The sequence below is a fragment of the Ranitomeya variabilis genome, chromosome 2 (assembly GCF_051348905.1).
Source record: "Ranitomeya variabilis isolate aRanVar5 chromosome 2, aRanVar5.hap1, whole genome shotgun sequence".
NCBI lineage: Eukaryota > Metazoa > Chordata > Amphibia > Anura > Dendrobatidae > Ranitomeya > Ranitomeya variabilis.
Window position 1 is genome coordinate 378,561,449 of NC_135233.1, and position 22,179 is coordinate 378,583,627.

At 43.0% G+C, this 22,179-nt stretch overlaps 1 protein-coding gene across 2 annotated transcripts in view; it reads right to left on the bottom strand.

The window, feature by feature from the left end:
• Window positions 1–22,179, bottom strand: part of LOC143806136 (complement C4-like) — an 80,082-nt gene that overhangs the window by 52,523 nt on the left and 5,380 nt on the right. For both annotated transcript variants that reach the window (XR_013221401.1, XM_077286114.1), the window contains exons 2-9: window positions 18,848–19,058; window positions 18,510–18,687; window positions 18,347–18,417; window positions 15,553–15,635; window positions 5,193–5,275; window positions 4,940–5,027; window positions 3,856–3,961; window positions 1,468–1,591 (exon numbers count right to left, since the gene is read on the bottom strand). Coding sequence is in view for 1 of the 2 variants with exons in the window: in XM_077286114.1 (XP_077142229.1) it covers window positions 1,468–1,591; window positions 3,856–3,961; window positions 4,940–5,027; window positions 5,193–5,275; window positions 15,553–15,635; window positions 18,347–18,417; window positions 18,510–18,687; window positions 18,848–19,058 (944 nt within the window). In the remaining variant the exon portion in view is untranslated. The remainder of the gene's footprint in view (window positions 1–1,467; window positions 1,592–3,855; window positions 3,962–4,939; window positions 5,028–5,192; window positions 5,276–15,552; window positions 15,636–18,346; window positions 18,418–18,509; window positions 18,688–18,847; window positions 19,059–22,179) is intronic.

The window sequence follows — 22,179 nt, forward strand, 5'->3', positions numbered from 1 at the left end:
ATACATGCACTAAATTATTTAAAAAAGACTTTAAACACCAAAAAGAGGAAAATCAAAAAGCAGAATTCCTGTTTTTTGGTCTTGCCCCTCCTCAAAAAATGTAATAAAACACAATCAAAACGTTATGTATGCAGTATGGCATCAAGAAAAACGTTAGACAGAAAAATAAAAAAATACTTTTTTTTTTTTTTTTACAAGGATCTGAATTTTTTAACTACTAAAATAATAAAAAAAATAAAACAAGTTTAACCCCTTCTTGATTGGGCTATTTTCTATTTTTTTTTCATTTTTGTTTTTTTATTCCCTTCTTCCAGGACTGTCCCCATAGCCCCATAGCCGTGTGAGGGCTTTTTTTTTTTTTTTTGAGATGTACTTTTGAATGACACCATTCATTTTATCATGAGACGCACTGGAAAGTGGGGAAACAAATTCCAAGTTCGTTGAAATTGCCAAAAAAATGCATTTCCACAATTTTTTTTTTTTTGTTCACTATACAGTAAAACCAACCTGGCAATATGATTCTCCGGGTCAGTACGAGTACGCAGACACCAAACATGTTTAGGTTTTTTTTAAGTGGTGAAAAATAATTCAGAAATTTGTAAAAAAAAACAAGACAAAATTTGCTTGTGTCACCATGTTCTGAGACCGGTAACTTTTTCAGTTTTTGGGATCTGGGGCTGTGTAAGGCTTATTTTTTGTACTCCAATCTGATGTTTTTTTATTGATACCATTTTGGGGTAGATAAAATATTTTGATCACCTCTTACTACATTTTATTGAAATGTTGGTGCAGGCATAAAAATGTAATTTTGGTGTTTATTTTTTTTTCTCATTATGCCGTTTGCTGATCAGATTAATTTGTTTTATATTTTGATAGATCGGACTTTTCTGAACTCGAGAGTACCAAATATGTGTATTTTTTTATTGTTCTATTTTTATCTTGCATTTTTTTAAAAACATTTTTTTTTTACTTTTTACTGTACTTGTTAGTCCCCTAATGGGACTTGAAGCTGCGATCATCTGATCACTTGTGCTATACATAGCATTGCACCAGCACTGCTATGTATGGCTAAAATCACGGCCACCTATGAACACCAGCTAAACTCTGGCTTTCCCAGGAGTATTGTAATGACAGGCATGGGGGTCTTCAGCAGACTCCTAACCTTCATGGCCAACCTATCGGTGCCTCATGATAGTGTCACGGGTGAGATTCAAAGTGGCATTTATCAGGTTAACAGCTGCGGACTCCCCTCCACCCATGGTTGTCAGAGGAAGGTGATGGCGGATTAAATCAGCCATCATCTGCCGGGAAATTTGCGGGTTCGGCGTGCGAGCCTGCATCAAAGCCAGGGACATGACATATGGCAAAATTATACATCATATGTCTTGAAGGGGTTAAATTAGTATCATAGCATGAAGAATACACCAAGAGCAAAAGCAAAAAAAGAGAACTGGATCTACGACTCACAGGCTGCCTCCATCACACTGACTGCAATGTAGAAGGTCGACCCCACGAGGTTTTCTTGTGGCTGACCAATCTTTTTAACAATGGCGTCTTTGCTAACAGTGACAGTGCCCTCTCCTTCCGTCAGCTGAAATACAAGGCAGCGGATCAACAGTACAGAATTGTTGGTCGAACAATAAAAATTTGTAATGTAATCTGCGGTATAACGAGAGCTACATGTTTAAAGGGGTTTTCTTCTTTATACAATCTTATTTTTATTTTAAAGGCTCTATAATAAAAAATAATTCTGTTCACAAGGTGCATCTGGGATCTGAGGTTGATCAAACCTCTGAGGAAACCTGGCATCGAGTGTTCAATTTCTCTACAGCACCACCACTGGAGAAAAGAAGTATTACATAGTTTATATTACTATCAATGGGCTGTTGTGTCCTCCAGGGATAAATATGTGTTTTGTAGCTGATTTCTGCTCAGAATAAATAGATATTGACGGCCTCCCTTTATTAACTCACAATTCCCCAGCAGAGAATTTTAAAATTATTTTTTTTATGCCAGGACAACTCCTTTAAGAATTCAGAGATATTAGGATAATTATCAGAAATGTAGATATAATATATGGAGAAAAGTATTGGAGCAGGTACACATTCCACGTCCAGGAGCTTTTCTGACCTCACATCACATCCATAGACATTAATATGGAGTCGCCCCACTGCAGATATAACGGCTCTAGCCCTCCTGGGAAGGATTTATGCAAGATTTTGGAGGCGTCTGTGGGAAATTTTGTCCCTTCACCCAAAAGAGCATTTGTGAAGTTAGTCCCTGATGTTGGGGAGAGGCCAGACTCACAATCTTCAGCCTCCTTTATCTCAAAGGTGTTGGATGCGTAACATCCATGGCTGATCTCTCTCCTACTTCAGGTTCTGTCGACAGGCAGCACCGCATGGTTGACACTGGGTGACACTGGAGCACTTTGGTTTAGTATTATGGGACTTGTAGTGGCATTCAGGCAGGGAGTTTGTGGTTTAATTCCTGAACATTGTTGTCCTACTACTCCATGCTGAAGGCCTTGGGTAGGGCTAAACATTGTTTAAGGCTAGAGAACTTTGTTCCTAGTTGCCAGTTATAGATGTTACTGACTCTGGTTCCCTTCTGTTGCATTGCTCTGACTTAGTTTGCTATTCCCATAGTGGACCTTAGCTTGTGTTTAGACAACCCTACTGCCTTATGATTTTGTTCCTGATCCTGACCTTTTAGTACTAACCTAACACTCTGTCTACCCTCTGCCAGCCCAGTCCATCGGCCAGCAGCCACTTCTTGGTCTCAACCCAGGTGGCCTGCGTAAGCTCAGATACCTGTATACGAGTTAAAGCATGAAGTTTAGGGTTCCTCTAGGACCTGCTAGATGGAGTTCCTTGCACATAGTTTGTCCATGAAGGCCCTTTTAAGATCTGCCAGCTGTACACTGTTAGTGCTCTCTTACAGGATGGTGTGGACTGTGGAGATCCGAATCAGTGTGGACAGTCAGGTTCTTCCACACCAAACTCCTCAACCATGCCTTTACAGTCGATGGTTTATGCACTAGGGCCTCAAAAACGGTTCCCACAAAGCTACAACTGTCCACAATGTCTTGTGCTGAAGTATTACGATTTCCCTTGACTGGAACTAAGGTCCAAGGCCGATGCCTGATAACAACCCATAGCATTATCCTCCTCCACCTAACTGTATAGCGAGCACAATGCAGTCAGGAGGGTAATGCTCTCCTGGCATTCACACCAAACCTAGAATCATCCATCAGATGCCAGATAGAGAAGTGCGATCCGTCACTGCACAGAACACGTTTCCTCCAGAGTCCAGTGGTGGCGGCTTTACACCACTGCATCCGACACTTGGCATTGTGCTTGGTGATGTACGGCTGCATGCAGCTGCTTAGCCATGAAGCTCCTGGCGGGGGCGCAGTATTTGTGCTGATGTTATACTAGAGGAGGTCTGGACTTTGTAATTATGGGGTCAGCAGAGCAGTGGTGAATTTTCTGCCCTCAGCTCCTCAAGACTCGGCCCCCGCTCTGTAACCTTACGGCGTCTCCATTTTGTGGCTGAGTTGCTGCAGTTGTTTCCACCATACCCTGGGGGTGAAGGGCAGGAGATTATACACCAGGGGTAATGGGACTGAATGGGAAAGTGGAATTCAGTGATTAAGTCATGGGGAACAATTATTTTCTCCATATAGTCTTAGTTTGTCGCTTGTTCACGGTCCAATAGTGATTGTGTAGCATGCAGTTCTAATAATTTTTGACCACGGTCTAATATTAAAATGAATTCACTAATTAAGCAAATATTAAAATATATTTCTGACTGTATGAGACAATATGGGAATTATATGGAACCATTAATCACCTTCACATTTTGCTCCAAGCCTTGTAGGATGGTCTTCTGTCCATTCTGATTTATTATCCCCAGGCGTACATAAGTGATGCCCAACACCGGCTTTCCGTACACATAACTGGATGAGGAGACAATAGTGACTGTATAATATGTGGAGTTAGGACCATACAGAGATTACAGGACTTCATTACAGATGAGTTCTACTAATGTTCCATAGTCATTTCTCGGTTCGATGTAGTAGAATCTTTGACTACTTGAAAGTATGCCCTATATTATCACCTCACCCCTTACACAGACACATATAGCAGCGGTTATGGTCATCACTACTGAACTGGATGGGAGATATAGAGACAGTTATGCCTTGGACTCACCTAGATGTTCTAGATAATGCCATAGTCATGGTTCTTCAACACTTTTGGCCATCAAACAGACAAAAAGTGTGGGGGACCTAGAAGTGAGCACTATATACAGTATCCATATAACAAGTGACTGCCATGTGTCCTCTCTTCCCCGGCCTGGGCAAAAACAGTGCATGGTGGAGGCCATCATAAGGTGGAATTCCTGGGGCATGAAGAACTTGATCTCTGCCTATTTTCTGGCCCTGATGGCCATCATAAAAGGAGGAGGCTCTTGTATTGTAAGAAACTGTGAGCCAGATCTTAACACCACCTGTCATAGTCCCTGTTCTAAAATTTACTTTTCTCAAAAGAGCGAAGACCTTCATAACGTGGAAGGACTGGAAAAGGGGAGATCTTCTGGAAGAGTTGTCAATTTTCCCATGCGCTCATCGAAGCCTCCATGAAAGCAGAACTTCTGGAGGGTTTCTTCTGCGCAATGCTCCATCATCTGATAGAGATCCTGTGTGCAAGAGCACATCCAGGGATTTTGGAAACAGAGAATGGAAAGGAGAAAATTTCATTCAAAGACCGTCCAGAAAAGCTTCATCAGAAGTTGAGGAACTAACACAGTAAAGGAGCTTTACCACCAACATTCTCCTTCATTTTAGAAAATGTAGGAATATATCAGATAAGCTTATGATGGGAAAACCCCAATAATGCTTCCTCGTCCTATGTAATAGTCATTATCGAGTCGTTACCTGGCTTCAACTTTGATTTTAAATTCTGTTCCAGAAACCAGGAAATATGGAAGTTCTGGAATAATCTTCACCTCAAAATTGGGCAAAACTATGAACAATGAAAAAAAAAGATTAAAAGGGCAAGTCAACAAGGAAAGTATAAAATGCGGAGTCACATAGCAGGGAGCGACATATATAAGAATCTAGTGGCCATGTGGATACGCCTGACCCGGTTATCACAGCCATGCTCTACTTCAGACATCTGGAAACTCACCGTACTTCCGTACTTCAAACTCGGTCGTAAAGTTCGATCCAGGAGCGGAGTTGTAATAAGCAGAAATCTTCCACACCCCAGTGCTGGGGAGAAAACATGGCAATGAAAGTGGCGTTATCTTTATATAAATATTTCTAAATTCATGGTGTGGTGATGGTGTGATCGATAAATATTAGAGCGATAGGTAGATAGATAGATAGATAGATAGATAGATAGATAGATAGATAGATAGATAGATAGATAGAGTGGGTGAAATAAGTATTGAACACATCATCAATAGCCTAAGTAAATATGTTTCTAAAGATGCTATTGACATTATATTCTCCCTAGATGTCGGTAACAGCCCATCCAATCCATACAGGCAAAGAAATGATAGGTGTCCATAAATTAAATTATGTGTAATAATGAGCAATGACACAGGGAAAAACTATTGAACACATAAATAGAGTTGCAATAACCCATGGAAAGTCCTGACACCAGCTGAAATCTATCGGTAATTCGAAAGCAATCCTGCCACTAAATGAAAAATATTATCAGCTGGTTCAACTGATGGCCCATCTCATTACCAAGATTACACACAAGAAACATCTTATGATTTATAATACCAGTGAGCTGCCTCAAGACCTTTGCAACCTTATTGTTGCAAAACATACTGATTACATTGGTTACATAAGAACTTCTATATTACTGAAGTCTCCAGTGATCACTATTGAGGCGACAATCCAGAAGTGGAAAGAGCTATAAAACAGCCATGACCAGGTGCTCACCGCGAGATTTCAGTCAGAGATGTGAAAAGAATTATCAGAAGTTGTAAAAAGAGCCAAGGACCAACTGTGGATAGCTACAGAAAGACCTGGAATAAGCAGGTACAATTGTTTCGGAGAAAACAATAGGTAATGCACTCAACCTCCATGACCTGTATGCATGCTCACCACTCAACCTCCATGTGTATATGCACGCTCCCCACTCAACCTCATGGTAACATCATGGTGTGAGGCTGTTTTTCAGCATATGGCACTGGCAAACTTCATATAATTGAAGGACAAATGTACTGAGACATTTTTGATAAAAATCTGCTGCCATCTACCAGGATCATGAAGATGAACGAGGGTGGACATTTCAGCAAGACAATGATCACAAACACTCAGCCAAGGAAATTCTCAATTGGTTTGAGAAGGGAAATCAAGCTGCTAGAATGGCCGAACCAATCACTTGACCTGAACCGAATAGAAAATGTGTGGAAGGAAATAAAACTCAGAGCTCATAGAAGGAGCCCACGGAAGCTTCAGGATGTAAAGAGTGTTTGTATGGAAAAATGGAACAAAATCACTCCTGAGCAATGCCTGCGACTAGTTTCTCCATACAGGAAGTGTCTTGAAACTTCATCACCAACAAAGGCTTTTATCTAATATATAAAGCTGAAGGTGTGTGTGTGTATGTCCGGGATTGGCATCGGCACCGTCGCAGCTACAGCCACAAAATTTTGCACAGTCACAAGTCTGGACCCCGAGAGAGTCATAGGCTATGTTGTGATGCGAAATTTTAACCCCGCGCTTTCCAATTCACCAAACAATTTTGCCCCTATCTACATAATGGGGAAAAAGTGAAAGGAAAAGTGTTGGAGGCAAATTGACAGCTGCCAGATGTGAACAAGGGGGACTTAAAGAATGAGAGCGATGGCGCCAAAGAGTATATACCGTACAGTTGCTAAGGTGGGGCCCCGACATGGGATACTCACCACACATGGGGATATGAACACACACACAAAATGCGCCACACACTACCACGTGCTTGAACACTTATACCACCCTCAGCACACATTTCACCACACATACACTAACCTCGCCACATAAAAGTCGAAACACAAAAGTCACCGCTCAAAACTCGCCACGCGCAAAATTCACCACATGCAAAACTCGCCACATGCAAAACTAGGCTCACGCAAAACTAGCCACACGTGCAAAACTCACCTCATGGAAAACTCACCACATGCAAAATTTGCACACGCGGAAAAATTGCCACATGCACAAAAGTTGCAACACATGCAAAAGTTGCCTCACACAAAACTTGCACCTACTCAAAACGCACCACACATAAAACGCGCCACACATAAAACTCGCCATGCTCAAAACTTGCTGCACACAACTTGCGACACTAACCTGTCACATGCAACTCGACACACAAAAAGTTGCTACACGCATGTCGCCACACAATAAGAGGAAAATAAGAGGAGTGAGGGGGAAAATGAGAGGTGTGAGGGAGAAAATGAGAGATGTGAGGGGGAAAATGAAAGATGTGAGGGGGAAAATGAGAGGCGTGATGGGAAAATAAGAGAAGTGAGGTGCTATAACTAACAACAGATATTTACTATGCCCAGGCAACGCCGGGCTCTTCAGATAGTACTAAATATTAATTATATTTCAGTAAGTGTGTTCAATACTTTTTCCCCTGTGTCATTTCTCATCATTTCACATTAGCTTAATTTATTAAATCTATGATTTCTTTGCCTGTGTGGATTGGATGGGTTGTTACCGACATGTTGTTAGAATTTCATGTCAATAGCAACTTTAGAAATAGATTTAATTGGTGACGTTTTCAATACTTTTTTCACCCGCTTTAGATATGAGATAGATAGATAGATAGATAGATAGATAGATAGATAGATACAGTAGATAGATAGATAGATAGATAGATAGATAGATAGATAGATAGATAGATAGATAGATAGATAGATAATATCTACAATGGCATGAAAAAGTTTGAGCATCCCTGGTTAAAATTACTGTTATTGTGAACAGTAAAGCAAGTTGAAGATGAAATGATCTTTAAATGGGCTAAAGTTAAAGATGATACCTTTCCTTTGTATTATAGGCAAAAAAAATTATATGTATATGTAGCGCCCCCACTGCCGCAGGGCCGAGGGGTACCCGGTACCGGGCCTCTGAGTCTCTGTCCTAGGGTTGTCACGGTGGCTAGGCCCGGTCCGTGACCCTGCTGAGGGGCGCCCAATGAAAGGTGTGGATAGTGATGATGTTATGGTGAGGTGCAGGTCGCAGTAAATAACGAGGACACCAGGTTGCAGTCTCTTTACCTCTTTACTGAAGGCTTCTGGATCCTCGGTCCGGAATACGGTTAACCGGGCTGCGCAAGTCCGGCCGGTCCGACGGCACCTCCAGAGTTCCCTTTGCAGGTGGAAATCTGTGCCTACCTTCTAGCGCTTGTGTGTTGTGGTCCTCCCCTGCTGTGCTTACGGGATAGTCCCCACAACTGTTGTGTCTGTTTCTTAAGTTCCCTCACAACTCGATTATGATGTTCTTCTTCGTCCCCCAGATGCTATGGCTAGGACGCACCCGTATGACGGGTAGGCTCGGAGCTCTTCCTGGACCCTAGTGTCGCCCCTCTCCTGTTGTTGCCCCCTATGTCTTCTTAGGTGATTTGGTGAGACAGCCCGCCTATAACTGACTGTCCTGCCGTAGGTTTGAAGTAAGGCCTGGAGCTCAATACTTCCTCGGCGTTCCGGCCACCGGCTGCGCGCCTCAGTAGGATGTTGCCTCGTCTTACAGCACGACTCCTACTGGTGTTTCTCCTTGTTGCGTTGATCTCGTTTCTCACTCAGCACAATAAACCTCGCTTCTTGTCCTTTCTTAGGGTACCGCCGCGATCAAGTGCAGGCGCGGTCCCGTAACGTTCTCTCTGTTCGCTAGGTCTCTGTCAGGATCCCACCCCCGACAGGGACCCCCCTGAATCTTCCCCTGCAACACCCTCTGCCACAGGATGTTGCCTGGTTCCAACCCAGTCAGCTTCTTCCTAACTTCCTATCCAACCCCCAGTTTTACCAGATTGTGAGGAGTGGCCTAATACATAGCACCCTTAGCTCCCCCTGGAGGCCAGACTGTGAAGTGTATTGGTGTCTGTGATACCTGGTCAGGTGAACTCCTTCAGTGCCATCAGACGTACCATATCCCCCCTTAGCGGCGGAGCATCAGTACTGCAACGACAAGGACTCTGGGGCGCTGCATATACAGTACAGACCAAAAGTTTGGACACACCTTCTCATTTAAAGATTTTTCTGTATTTTCATGACTATGAAAATTGTACATTCACACTGAACGCATCAAAACTATGAATTAACACATGTGGAATTATATACTTAACAAAAAAAGTGTGAAACAACTGAAATTATGTCTTATATTCTAGGTTCTTCAAAGTAGCCACCTTTTGCTTTGATGACTGCTTTGCACACTCTTGGCATTCTCTTGATGAGCTTCAAGAGGTAGTCACCGGAAATGGTTTTCACTTCACAGGTGTGCCCTGTCAGGTGTAATAAGTGGGATTTCTTGCCTTATAAATGTGGTTGGGACCATCAGTTGTGTTGTGCAGAAGTCTCGTGGATACACAGCTGATAGTCCTACTGAATAGACTGTTAGTATTTGTATTATGGCATGAAAAAAGCAGCTAAGTAAAGAAAATCGAGTAGCTATCATTACTTTAAGAAATGAAGGTCAGTCAGTCCGAAAAATTGGAAAAACTTTGAAAGTGTCCCAAAGTGCAGTGCCAAAAACCATCAAGTGCTACAAAGAAACTGGCTCACATGAGTACCGCCCCAGGAAAGGAAGACCAAGAGTCACCTCTGCTTCTGAGGATAAGTTTATCCGAGTCACCAGCCTCAGAAATCGCAGGTTAACAGCAGCTCAGATTAGAGACCAGGTCAATTCCACACAGAGTTCTAGCAGCAGACACATCTCTACAACATTTGTTAAGAGGAGACTTTGTGCAGCAGGCCTTCATGGTAAAATAGCTGCTAGGAAACCACTGCTAAGGACAGGCAACAAGCAGAAGAGACTTAACACCAAAAAACACGAAGTATATAACTCATGAATATGTTAAAGAATATATATGTTTATTAATATACAAAATCAAAAACAAATAAACAAAACATATACCAAAAAATAAAATCCAGAAAATAAACAATTAGTACTGCAGAGTCATTTGAATATTGAGAAATGGGTGCACCAAAACCAGTGTTGCACCATGGATAAAGAGGGGCATACAATGTAGTAACACAATTATAATGGGTATCTATATCATAAATAACCAGTGCCTAATATACCACAACGATAAGTGTTACACAAAGTAGAAGGGGTATACCCTATAGTCCAGTGACCACAACGTTCTATCAGTATAAGGGAGCTAATCCCGTGCTGTCATCTTACCCTTCTCTCTATCCATGTGTGTCAACACGCGCCCCTACGCACGTTTCGCCCACGGCTTCCTCGGGGGGCCCGCATAACATACATGTCTCCCAATCCGGCTTTTATAGTCCACAGCGGTGCTTTTTTTTCTTGGAGTCTAGCAATCTTGATGCTGATATGAGGGAACTGGTGTTGGATTTGTTTCGGTTCATTCTCACCCACAATTTCTTTACATTCAAGGACCGATTCTTTTTACAGCAATGTGGTACCGCTATGGGGGCGGCATGTGCGCCCTCCTATGCAAACCTCTTTCTGGGTTTCTGGGAGAGGGGTTTGCTGTTGGACGGTGCACAGGCCGCCCCCCCAAGTCCTTGGATGGTTTCGTTTTATCGATTATATTTTGTTTATATGGCAGGGCTCTGCCAGTGACTTGGAAACATTCATGGTGGGTCTGAACCGCAATGAATCCAACATCAGGCTTACCTATACTTATGATCAAAGGGCGGTGTCCTTTCTTGATGTTGAATTAAGGGTGCAGGATGATGGATCGATACATACGGATATGTATCGTAAGAAAACGTCCGTCAACTCATTATTACATGCATCCTCTGCACACCAATACTCAACGATTGCTGCTATTCCAACTGGCCAGTTTTTGCGGGCTCGCAGAATTTGTACCTCAGATGCACTATTCGAGGGACAGGCCAAAGACCTTGGGCAGAGGTTTAGAGATCGTGGGTATAGCAACAGGTGCATTAAGAAAGGCTATGTTAGAGCTAAAAATACCAGGAGAAGTGATCTCCTGGGCTCACATGGTGGTAATTCCAGTAGGAGAAAGGGCAAGGAGATAGAAGTTAGGTTCATTTCTACGTATAATCAGCAATGGGACCTTATGAGAACCATTCTCAAAAAGCATTGGTCGGTCTTGTTAACCGACCCTGTTCTGAAAACACAACTCTCTCCGATACCCCTTATGACAGCACGAAGAGGGAAAAATTTTAGAGACACTTTAGTGTCAAGTCATTACATCTCAAAACCCACTTCCCTGTTTGGTAGCAAGGGCAACAGGAGGGGCTTCTTTCCCTGTGGAAAATGTTTGGCATGTAAGAACCACACCAGATCCACGTCCTTCACATCATCGAATGGCCTCAAGACATATGACATTAGAGAAAATATTACATGTGCAACTACGCATGTCATATATTATGCCATGTGTAGTTGTAATTTGATATATATTGGACTTACGTCACGTGAGTTACGGGTGAGAACCCGTGAACACGTGCGTGATATAGAGGCCGCTCGTGATGTGGACGACGTGGAGTCTTTAAAAACAATCCCCAGACATTTCAAACTCAAACACAAGTGTAATTCTAAAGAGCTGAAAGTCTGGGGGATTGATTGTGTCCATATGGGGATAAGAGGTGGTGATGCTCTACGGGTTCTGAAGCAAAAAGAATGCCGTTGGATAGTTAATCTTGATACAATGATCCCCCATGGACTTAATGAGCAACTGAACTTTGTATCATTTTTGTAGACTATGTCATCTCTGGACTGAGGATCACTGTTTTTATTCTTGTTTTTAATATATTTGTCTCTTGTTCTTTTTATTCATTGTTATAGTTACAGTATGGACCTTTTTCCATTGATGCACTTTTCTGAATAAAGTCGGCCTGGACGCAGACCTTTAAATCTCATCTCGTGCAATAAGATCGTCAGATCCAGGACATTGCTTATTATTTGTCGATATCTATGCACATTTTCACTTTATCATCATGCTAGTTTTTTTAGTATATATTGTATATTTATCACTGATGTAGTATATTACATTATGCACGCACTATGTCACTTTATGATCAGTGTAATTTTGCATTTTATCACGCTGTAATATTTATCTGCCACATATGGTATTTTGGCGGAGTTAGATGTTAATATATTTATTTTCTTTAAGAATCTTTCTCACTAATTTTGATGTATGCAACATCTTCCCTTGGTCCACATATTAGGTGATCAAATGTGATGATACGAGTATTGCATGATGTATCTGTGGGCCGTCTTCTGCTTCTATTTAATACGTTACCTTGGTGGCTGTATGGAGAATCATTGCGGTGCTAGTGCGCATGTCTCTGACGCGGGCAAGGGCTGCGGCATCATCTCTGGCGCCTCTCTTTGACGTGTGCGGGTCAGTGACGTCACCAGCATGCTCCGGTGACCCGCACCGCTATATTGGCGCCTGTGATGATGCGGCTTGCGGCGCCCATACTCGTCACGGACATGCGCCACATAGTAGCACCGCTGTGGACTATAAAAGCCGGATTGGGAGACATGTATGTTATGCGGGCCCCCCGAGGAAGCCATGGGCGAAACGCGCGTAGGGGCGCGTGTTGACACACATGGATAGAGAGAAGGGTAAGATGACAGCACGGGATTAGCTCCCTTATACTGATAGAACGTTGTGGTCACTGGACTATAGGGTATACCCCTTCTACTTTGTGTAACACTTATCGTTGTGGTATATTAGGCACTGGTTATTTATGATATAGATACCCATTATAATTGTGTTACTACATTGTATGCCCCTCTTTATCCATGGTGCAACACTGGTTTTGGTGCACCCATTTCTCAATATTCAAATGACTCTGCAGTACTAATTGTTTATTTTCTGGATTTTATTTTTTGGTATATGTTTTGTTTATTTGTTTTTGATTTTGTATATTAATAAACATATATATTCTTTAACATATTCATGAGTTATATACTTCGTGTTTTTTGGTGTTGATTCAGTAAGAAGTATCTCAGGGTATTATCCCGATGAGTCCTGGGTGATCCAGACAGGACTGTCTTCTTTTTAGATATGGTTTCTGTATCTGAGGTTTTGTTTCTAAGCAGAAGAGACTTGTTTGGGCTAAAGAACACAAGGAATAGACATTAGACCAGTGGAAATCTGTGCTTTGGTCTGATGAGTCCAAATTTGAGATCTTTGGTTCCAACCACCGTGTCTTTGTGCGACGCAGAAAAGGTGAACGGATGGACTCTACATGCCTGGTTCCCACCGTGAAGCATGGAGGAGGTGGTGTGATGGTGTGGGGGTGCTTTGCTGGTGACACTGTTGGGGATTTATTCAAAATTGAAGGCATACTGAACCAGCATGGCTACCACAGCATCTTACAGCCATATGCTATTCCATCCGGTTTGCGTTTAGTTGGACCATCATTTATTTTTCAACAGGACAATGACCCCAAACACACCTCCAGGCTATGTAAGGGCTATTTGACCAAGAAGGAGAGTGATGGGGTGCTACGCCAGATGACCTGGCCTCCACGGTCACCGGACCTGAACCCAATCGAGATGGTTTGGGGTGAGCTGTACCGCAGAGTGAAGGCAAAAGGGCCAACAAGTGCTAAGCATCTCTGGGAACTCCTTCAAGATTGTTGGAAGACCATTTCCGGTGACTACCTCTTGAAGCTCATCAAGAGAATGCCAAGAGTGTGCAAAGCAGTCATCAAAGCAAAAGGTGGCTACTTTGAAGAACCTAGAATATAAGACATATTTTCAGTTGTTTCACACTTTTTTGTTAAGTATATAATTCCACATGTGTTAATTCATAGTTTTGATGCCTTCAGTGTGAATGTACAATTTTCATAGTCATGAAAATACAGAGAAATCTTTAAATGAGAAGGTGTGTCCAAACTTTTGGTCTGTACTGCATATATTAGTCATTTTTTACATTTTAAAAATTGCAAAAAGGAAAATGGGTCAATGCTAAAGTCTGGGCACCCTTGGAGATTTGTGTGGTCAGATAACTTTGACCAAGGTTTCAGACCTTAATTATCCTGCTAGGGTTATGGCTTGTTCACTAGCATCGTTAGGAAAGGCCAGGTGATGCAAATTTCCCAGCTTTATAAAAAGCCAGCCTGCTATAACCTTGTGCCAAAAAACAGCAGCCATGATTTATTCTAACCAGCTGACTAGCACTCTGAAAATGAAAATGGCAGAGTCTTATAAAGCAGTTCAAGGCTATGAGAAGACAGCAAAGCGTTTTCAAGCTGCCCTTTCCTCAGTTCGAAATGTAATTAAGAAATGGCAGTTACCAGGAGCAGTGGAGGTCAAGATAAGATCTGGAAGACCAAGCAAAAGTGAGAGCTGCTTGTAAGATTGCTAGAGAGGCAAATCAGAACCCCCGCTGGACTGCAAAAGACCTTCAAAACAAGATTTAGCACACTCTGGATTTGTGGTACATTGCTCTACTGTTCAGACACACCTGCACAAATATGGCCTTCATGGAAGAGTCATCAGAAGAAAACCTCTCCTGCATCTTCACCTAAAATTAAGCATCAGAAGTATGCAAAAGAACATATAAACAAGCCTGATGCATTTTGGAAACAAGTCCTGTGGACCGATGAGGCTAAAATAGAACTCTTTGGTCCCAATTATCAAAGATATGTGTGGAGAAAAAAAGGGCACAGAATTTCAGGAAAAGAACATCTCACCAACCATTAAGCATGGGGGTGGATCAATCATGCTTTGGGGTTGTGTTGCAGCCAATAGCACGGGGAACATTTCACAGGTAGAGTGAACAATGGGTTCAATGACATTTCAATAAATTCTTGATGCAAACAAAGCACCATCTGTAAAAAAGCTGAAGGTGAAAAGAGGAAGAGGATGGCTTCTACAAATGGATAATGATCCTAAACACACATCAAAATCCATGATACACGACCTCAAAAGGTGCAAGATGAAGGTTTTACAATGGCGCTCACAGTCCCCTGATCTGAATGTCATTGAAAATCGGTTAAAAAATGTCAAAATAGCAGAGGAAGCAAGACGACCCAGGAATCTCACAGAACTGGAAGAATTTTCCAAGGAAGAATGGATGAAAATCATTCAAACAAGAATTGAAAGACTCTTGTCTGGCTACAAAAAGAGTTTACAAGCTGTGATACTTGCAAAAGGGTGTGCTACTAGGTACTAACCATGCCGGGTGCCCAAACTTTTGCATCAGCCCATATTCCTTTTTGTAATTTTTAAAATATTAAAAATGAAAATATATAAATGTATTTTTTTTGCCTAAAATACAAAGGAAATGATCATAGATAATAATAGACAGAGCCCAGCCCTGTAGATATGGAGTGACTCCGGATCAGTGGAATATTGTCGGCTGCAGGACTCACGTGGAGATGTCTGGGATCTGGATACTATCAGCTATTACAGACGATATCCTCTGAAAACTTGCAACTTTTAAGCCCTCAGCATTCTGGGTGATGTCGGCGTCAGGAACAGAGTTCAAGATGGCAGAAGTGACGAGTTACCGATGTAAAAAACAGAAAAGAGTGAGAGAAGGAACGTCTGTAGGACCAGATAGACTCCACTGATACTGGCAGAGGGAGGCAAGTCTAATGATTCGTACATAAGCAGTACAGGAGCCCAGATGTCACTTTCTTGCTTACGGATAGAGATTTGTTTTACGCAAATGTGAGAATATTCCGGCTCCACAAGGATAAAAACATTGAAACTTCATTGAGCTATAAAATCTTCATAATCCAAAAGTATCAAGAAAGAAAAAAAAAAAACATGTTTCAAAGCACACGTTCTTGGTCGCGGTGATACATGTGTTTTTATGTGAAATGCACTTTTTTTTATTCTTTTGTGATACTTTTGGATTGCCAACTTTTGATATCACAATAAATGTTCAATATTTTCATTCTCTTGGAGCTGGAATATTTTTACATTTTTCTGGGCTCCTGATCAGGGAGGATTACCGTATCTGCACCGGGGAGACGAGCTGACTCTACTGGAGGCGAGCTAGATTCTCTTCTTTTGTTGAGATGTTCTACGATGTGCCGTATTAACGAGGGTTATAAAACATTGCAGGGGCTCTGTAACATGGGAATGCACGGCCGTGAGTGCCGCCATGCCAGGATTTAGTCTCATACTAATTGTGCGGTCACAACGGGTACTGTATGTGTGAGTGATTGCCGTCTCTGAGTCCAATAATAAATTGTAGTCTCATAGTCAAAGGTCATCGGAGCAGAAGGCAAACAAAACTAGTCCAAAGTCAAATCAGAGGTCATAAGGACAAGAGGAAAATTCCCAAAGAGACATCCAAATACCCTGACTAGCACAAGGGTAACAATGTTTTGAGCTTCTGACTTTCAGCCTCCATATCTCACCATCCACTACTGATTTGAACGTGATACTACCATCATTTTATAGACGATCATCTTGGCTATTTCATACATAAATTTCCCAAGCTTGCTTGAATTGAGGAGAAGCCATGAAGAAGATTTGCCAAGAAAAGAGAAACAGCATCATCCAGCTCATCGATAGCCGTCTCTCGGCCAAGAAAATTGCCAAATTCCATCATGTGAGCATCATGGCACTTGGAAGATTACAAAATGAAGTATGTCCTTCCATTCAGAAGCCAAGAGGTGGACGTCCAGCCATGATATCGGAGTCAACAAGTCGGCTCATCACAAGGTCTATCAGTAGACGGCAGTGGAAGTGGCTTGTATACTTCATAATAATGAGATCACAGACGTCCATGTCAGCATCGTGCGACGCACGTTACACAAGTCTGGAATGGTGGCCCAAAAAAAGGTGAAGAAGCCTCGACTTCAATATCATCATAAGCAGCATCAGCTCGAGTTTGCATAAAGTATGAAAAGCGCATAGTTAAAGATTGGAAACGGGTGATTGGGAGCATTGAGAGAACAGTCAATAGACTAGGAACGGATGGGTGCAAATGGATCTGGAAGAAACAAGGGAAAAAAGGGCTAATGGATGGAGATATTGAAGGAACTGTGAAGTTCGGGGCAGGAAGGATTTGGAGCCTGAAAGTCAAAAGTTCAAAACATTGTTACCCTTTTGCTCGTCAGTGTATTACTTTAATGAGTCCTCTGATTTAGGCAATTCCTATTTTTTAAAAGAATCTTCTATCAATAAACGGTTCACAAAGTGCCACCACCAGCGATCACCTGTGATCTGCAGGTCTGGAATTAAAAGGGTATTCCATTCTTTAAAAATGGTCACCTATATCCTTGATAGGTGATAATGGTTAATTAGTGTCAGACCTTCATGTTCTCTAAAACTGGGGAACTACATCCCCCATTCTTTCATGGTTCTGTGCCTGGCTGCTCCGCTTATAGCCTACAGGATAACTGTTGAAAGACGAGTACGGCTGGCTGCTCCATCTAAGGGAGGAATATGATAAGTCGCCTGTCCTGATACCACTGCAATGTAACCATTATCACCAGTAGATGTACTGGACACAGGAAAATGGGCAAAAGAAAGGTCTGAGCAAATTTTGATGGCTATAGACCTGGGTTGTGGCATCTCCAGGAGTGTTCCTGGTGTGCAGTAATTACTACCTGTTACACACCTGGGTCAGGTCTGGGCTCTGCTCCCTACACCCCGGTCCGTTAAACTTTCTTGTGCTCCACGTTGGTCTTTTCAAGCCCGGCCTGATCACAAGTGTTGAACTTCCTAGGCCTAAATAAGGCGTAACAAGACACACACCTGGATCTTGGTATTAAGACTTTCAAATAACACTTTTAGTTTGTCTGTGCATAGTTCCTGTCTACAATCTCCCTGTGTTACCTGCCTGCGGCTTTCAGCACCACTACTATTTATCTGGATTCTCCTGGACGTCTCCTATCTGCCTGCAGCTTCCATGGTATTCAGACTTTCTAGTTACTCTGGAGTTTTGTCTGAAACCTGTCTGTGATCTCCAAGACATCTCCTGGCTGCTTGCGGCTGTCAGAACTGTTGGAACATCATAAATAAGGTGGAAAGTTGTCAGGACATGGGCAACTTCCAATGTCTTATTGCAACCAATGCCTCGATGGGTCATGGAGGGGAACCTTCACATTTTCAGTGGTCTTATCGTTACGACACATACAGTCCAGAGCTGCACAATATCTTACTCTTCCATTTTCCCAAACCTGTTGTACATCCAGGACTACTCACAGACACGATGCATGTGGTCAGCTCCTTTGCTGGTCTCATCATGTGGTCCAAGGTGAACACCCGAAATTTAACTGGGTAGGGGGTAAATAAGGCAAGATTAAAAAATAAACAGTACACCCCTAGCTATAAAATAGAAAGATGGGTAGATAGATAGAGCATGTACCTTTTTCATTGGGTGTATATATACTCTTGTCGGTCTGGATGAAGATGTAGCCTCTTTTATTGGACACAGGGATGGAGATCACTTGAAGTTTGGTGGAGATCAACTTACTATTTGCTACCAGCTGGACGTAGCTCCCGCTCTTATCCAAGTTACATGCTGTCTCCATCTGAGGAGTGATCTACAGACACAATACAGGACTGACGGATTCTGGAGAAGTGCAATGTACATAGACCACAACCTCTATGGGATCCATAATGGCTGCAATACTAGTAGGTTTACATTCATGAGAATTTGATTTTTTGATGCCCAGAAGATGGAGCAGCAGGGGGTGACGTTACCTCTATGGTCTGTTTGGAGATGTAGCCGTTCCTTTGGTTCAGGCTGGCAGTATACGTCTCGCTACACTTCTTATAACTTATCTGGTTCCTCAGGTATAGCTCCACCGCAACATCACTTTTTCCGGCCTGAACGCCCTGAGGCCACTCCACCTGCAACCACACATCCTGCCTTACGCCCAGGTGCAGAAGACGGGGGGCAGAAATCAGGAACCTGTGAACAGATGGAAATAGTTGGAGAATTTTTTGCAAATTATTTTCAGTTATTTCTGTCTCTTAAAATGCTGTGTCTAAAGGGTTCTCATTATTAGTGAGTATGGACGCCATAGGGGAAGGGGACAACCCACCTGAGGTCCCTCTATGCACCAGAGTGGAGAGCTACGACAAGAAGCAGCCAGAGTAAGTATTTATTAGACCCCCAACTAACACTGCATTGTTCCTGCAGTGGTCACTGAGGATAAGATCCACGGTCATTTCTAACAGATGAAAGTGGAGGGGTCTCCTCTAGGGAAGGAGTTGTCTATCTCACGACACCAACTCATTATAGTTTCTTTTCTCCGAGGTGGAGACTTCTAATGGAATGAATGTAGACTTCTAGGAGGGAGAGTTCGCATTGCTGGATACTGGTTTGTGGACGTCACGTGGATGGTCAGAATGTTTGTAATTTTCTGTTTATTTGGCTAATGCCTTGTTTTATATGTAATCATCACTTAAAGGAAAAAAGGACATTTCAGGCAAACTGGTACGCTATGTTAGTGCCGGGCCTGAGGGGGAAAAGCATTACACAGGGGTTAAAAACCTCCAGGGAGTAAGACAATGGTATTAGTGGGCTCTGTATGACACTGGTATTAGTGGACCCTGTCTAACACTGGTAATAGTGGTCACTGTATGACACCGGTATTAGTGGTCAGTGTATGACACTGGTAATAGTGGGCACTGTCTAACACTGGTATTAGTGGGCACTGTATGACACTGGTATTAGTGGGCTCTGTATGACACTGGTATTAGTGGTCAGTGTATGACACTGGTATTAGTGGTCACTGTATGACACTGGTATTAGTGGTCACTGTATGACACTGGTAATAGTGGACCCTGTCTAACACCGGTATTAGTGGTCACTGTATGACACTGGTAATAGTGGACCCTGTCTAACACCGGTATTAGTGGTCACTGTATGACACTGGTAATAGTGGTCACTGTATGACACTGGTAATAGTGGTCACTGTATGACACCGGTATTAGTGGTCACTGTATGACCCTGGTAATAGTGGGCACTGTCTAACACTGGTATTAGTGGGCGCTGTATGACACCGGTATTAGTGGGCACTATATGACACTGGTGTTAGTGAACGCTGTATGACACTATTATTAGTGGGCACTGTATGCCACTGGTATTAGTGGTCACTGTATGACACCGGTATTAGTGGGCACTGTATGACACCGGTATTAGTGTGCACTGTTTGACACTGGTATTAGTGGGCACTGTATGACACTGGTATTAGTGGGCACTGTATGACACTGGTATTAGTGGGCACTGTTTGCCACCGGTATTAGTGGGCACTGTATGACACTGGTATTAGTGGGCACTGTTTGACACTGGTATTAGTGGGCACTGTATGACACCGGTATTAGTGGGCACTGTTTGACACTGGTATTAGTGGGCTCTGTATGACACTGGTATTAGTGGGCACTGTATGACACTGGTATTAGTGGGCACTGTATGACACTGGTATTAGTGGGCACTGTTTGACACTGGTATTAGTGGGCACTGTATGACACTGGTATTAGTGGGCACTGTTTGACACTGGTATTAGTGGGCACTGTATGACACTGGTATTAGTGGGCGCTGTATGACACCGGTATTAGTGGGCACTATATGACACTGGTATTAGTGAACGCTGTATGACACTATTATTAGTGGGCACTGTATGTCACTGGTATTAGTGGTCACTGTATGACACCGGTATTAGTGGGCACTGTATGACACCGGTATTAGTGTGCACTGTTTGACACTGGTATTAGTGGGCACTGTATGACACTGGTATTAGTGGGCACTGTATGACACTGGTATTAGTGGGCACTGTTTGACACCGGTATTAGTGGGCACTGTATGACACTGGTATTAGTGGGCACTGTTTGACACTGGTATTAGTGGGCACTGTATGACACCGGTATTAGTGGGCACTGTTTGACACTGGTATTAGTGGGCTCTGTATGACACTGGTATTAGTGGGCACTGTATGACACTGGTATTAGTGGGCACTGTATGACACTGGTATTAGTGGGCACTGTTTGACACTGGTATTAGTGGGCACTGTATGACACTGGTATTAGTGGGCACTGTATGACACCGGTATTAGTGGTCACTGTATGACACTGGCATTAGTGGGCACTGTCTAACATTGGTATTAGTGGGCTCTGTATGACACTGGTATTAGTGGGCACTGTATGACACTGGTATTAGTGGGCACTCTATGACACTGGTATTAGTGGGCACTGTATGACACTGGTATTAGTGGGCACTGTATGACACTGGTATTAGTGGGCACTGTATGACACTGGTATTAGTGGGCACTGTATGACACTGGTATTAGTGGGCTCTGTATGACACTGGTATTAGTGGGCACTGTATGACACTGGTATTAGTGGGCACTGTATGACACTGGTATTAGTGGGCACTGTATGACACTGGTATTATTGGGTACTGTATGACACCGGTATTAGTGGACACTGTATGACACTGGTATTAGTGGCCACTGTATGACACTATTATTAGTGGGCACTGTATGACACTAGTATTACTTGTCACTGTATAACACTAGTATTAGTGGACTCTGTATGGCACTATCATCAGTGGACACTGGATGATACTGGCATTAGTGGGCACTATATGATACTATTATTAGTGGGCACTGTATGACACTATTATTAGGCTAGGTTCACATTGCATTAATGTGTGCACGCTAACGGACAGCGTTGCAACACGGCGAAAATGTCGCAATTAACGCCGTGCAACGGGTCCGTTAGCGCACCCATTGACAGCAATGTGAAGTTTCCCTCTAGCGCATCACAAGCGCGTGCCTTTTTCGGCTCGCGCTAGCGATGTGCCGTTCTTCTGTGGCGCGCCTCGGACGCTGCTTGCAGCGTCCGCGGCGCGCCCGAGGTCCGTTCCCCGCTCTCGCAGATCGGGGATCTGCGAGAGCGGGGACGTTAACGCGACCCCTAGCGCGGCCCCTAAATAAACATTGCGTTAGCGCAATCCGCTAGCGCTAGCGCTAAACGGATTGCCCTAACGCAATGTGAACCTAGCCTTAGTGAACACTGTATGACACTAT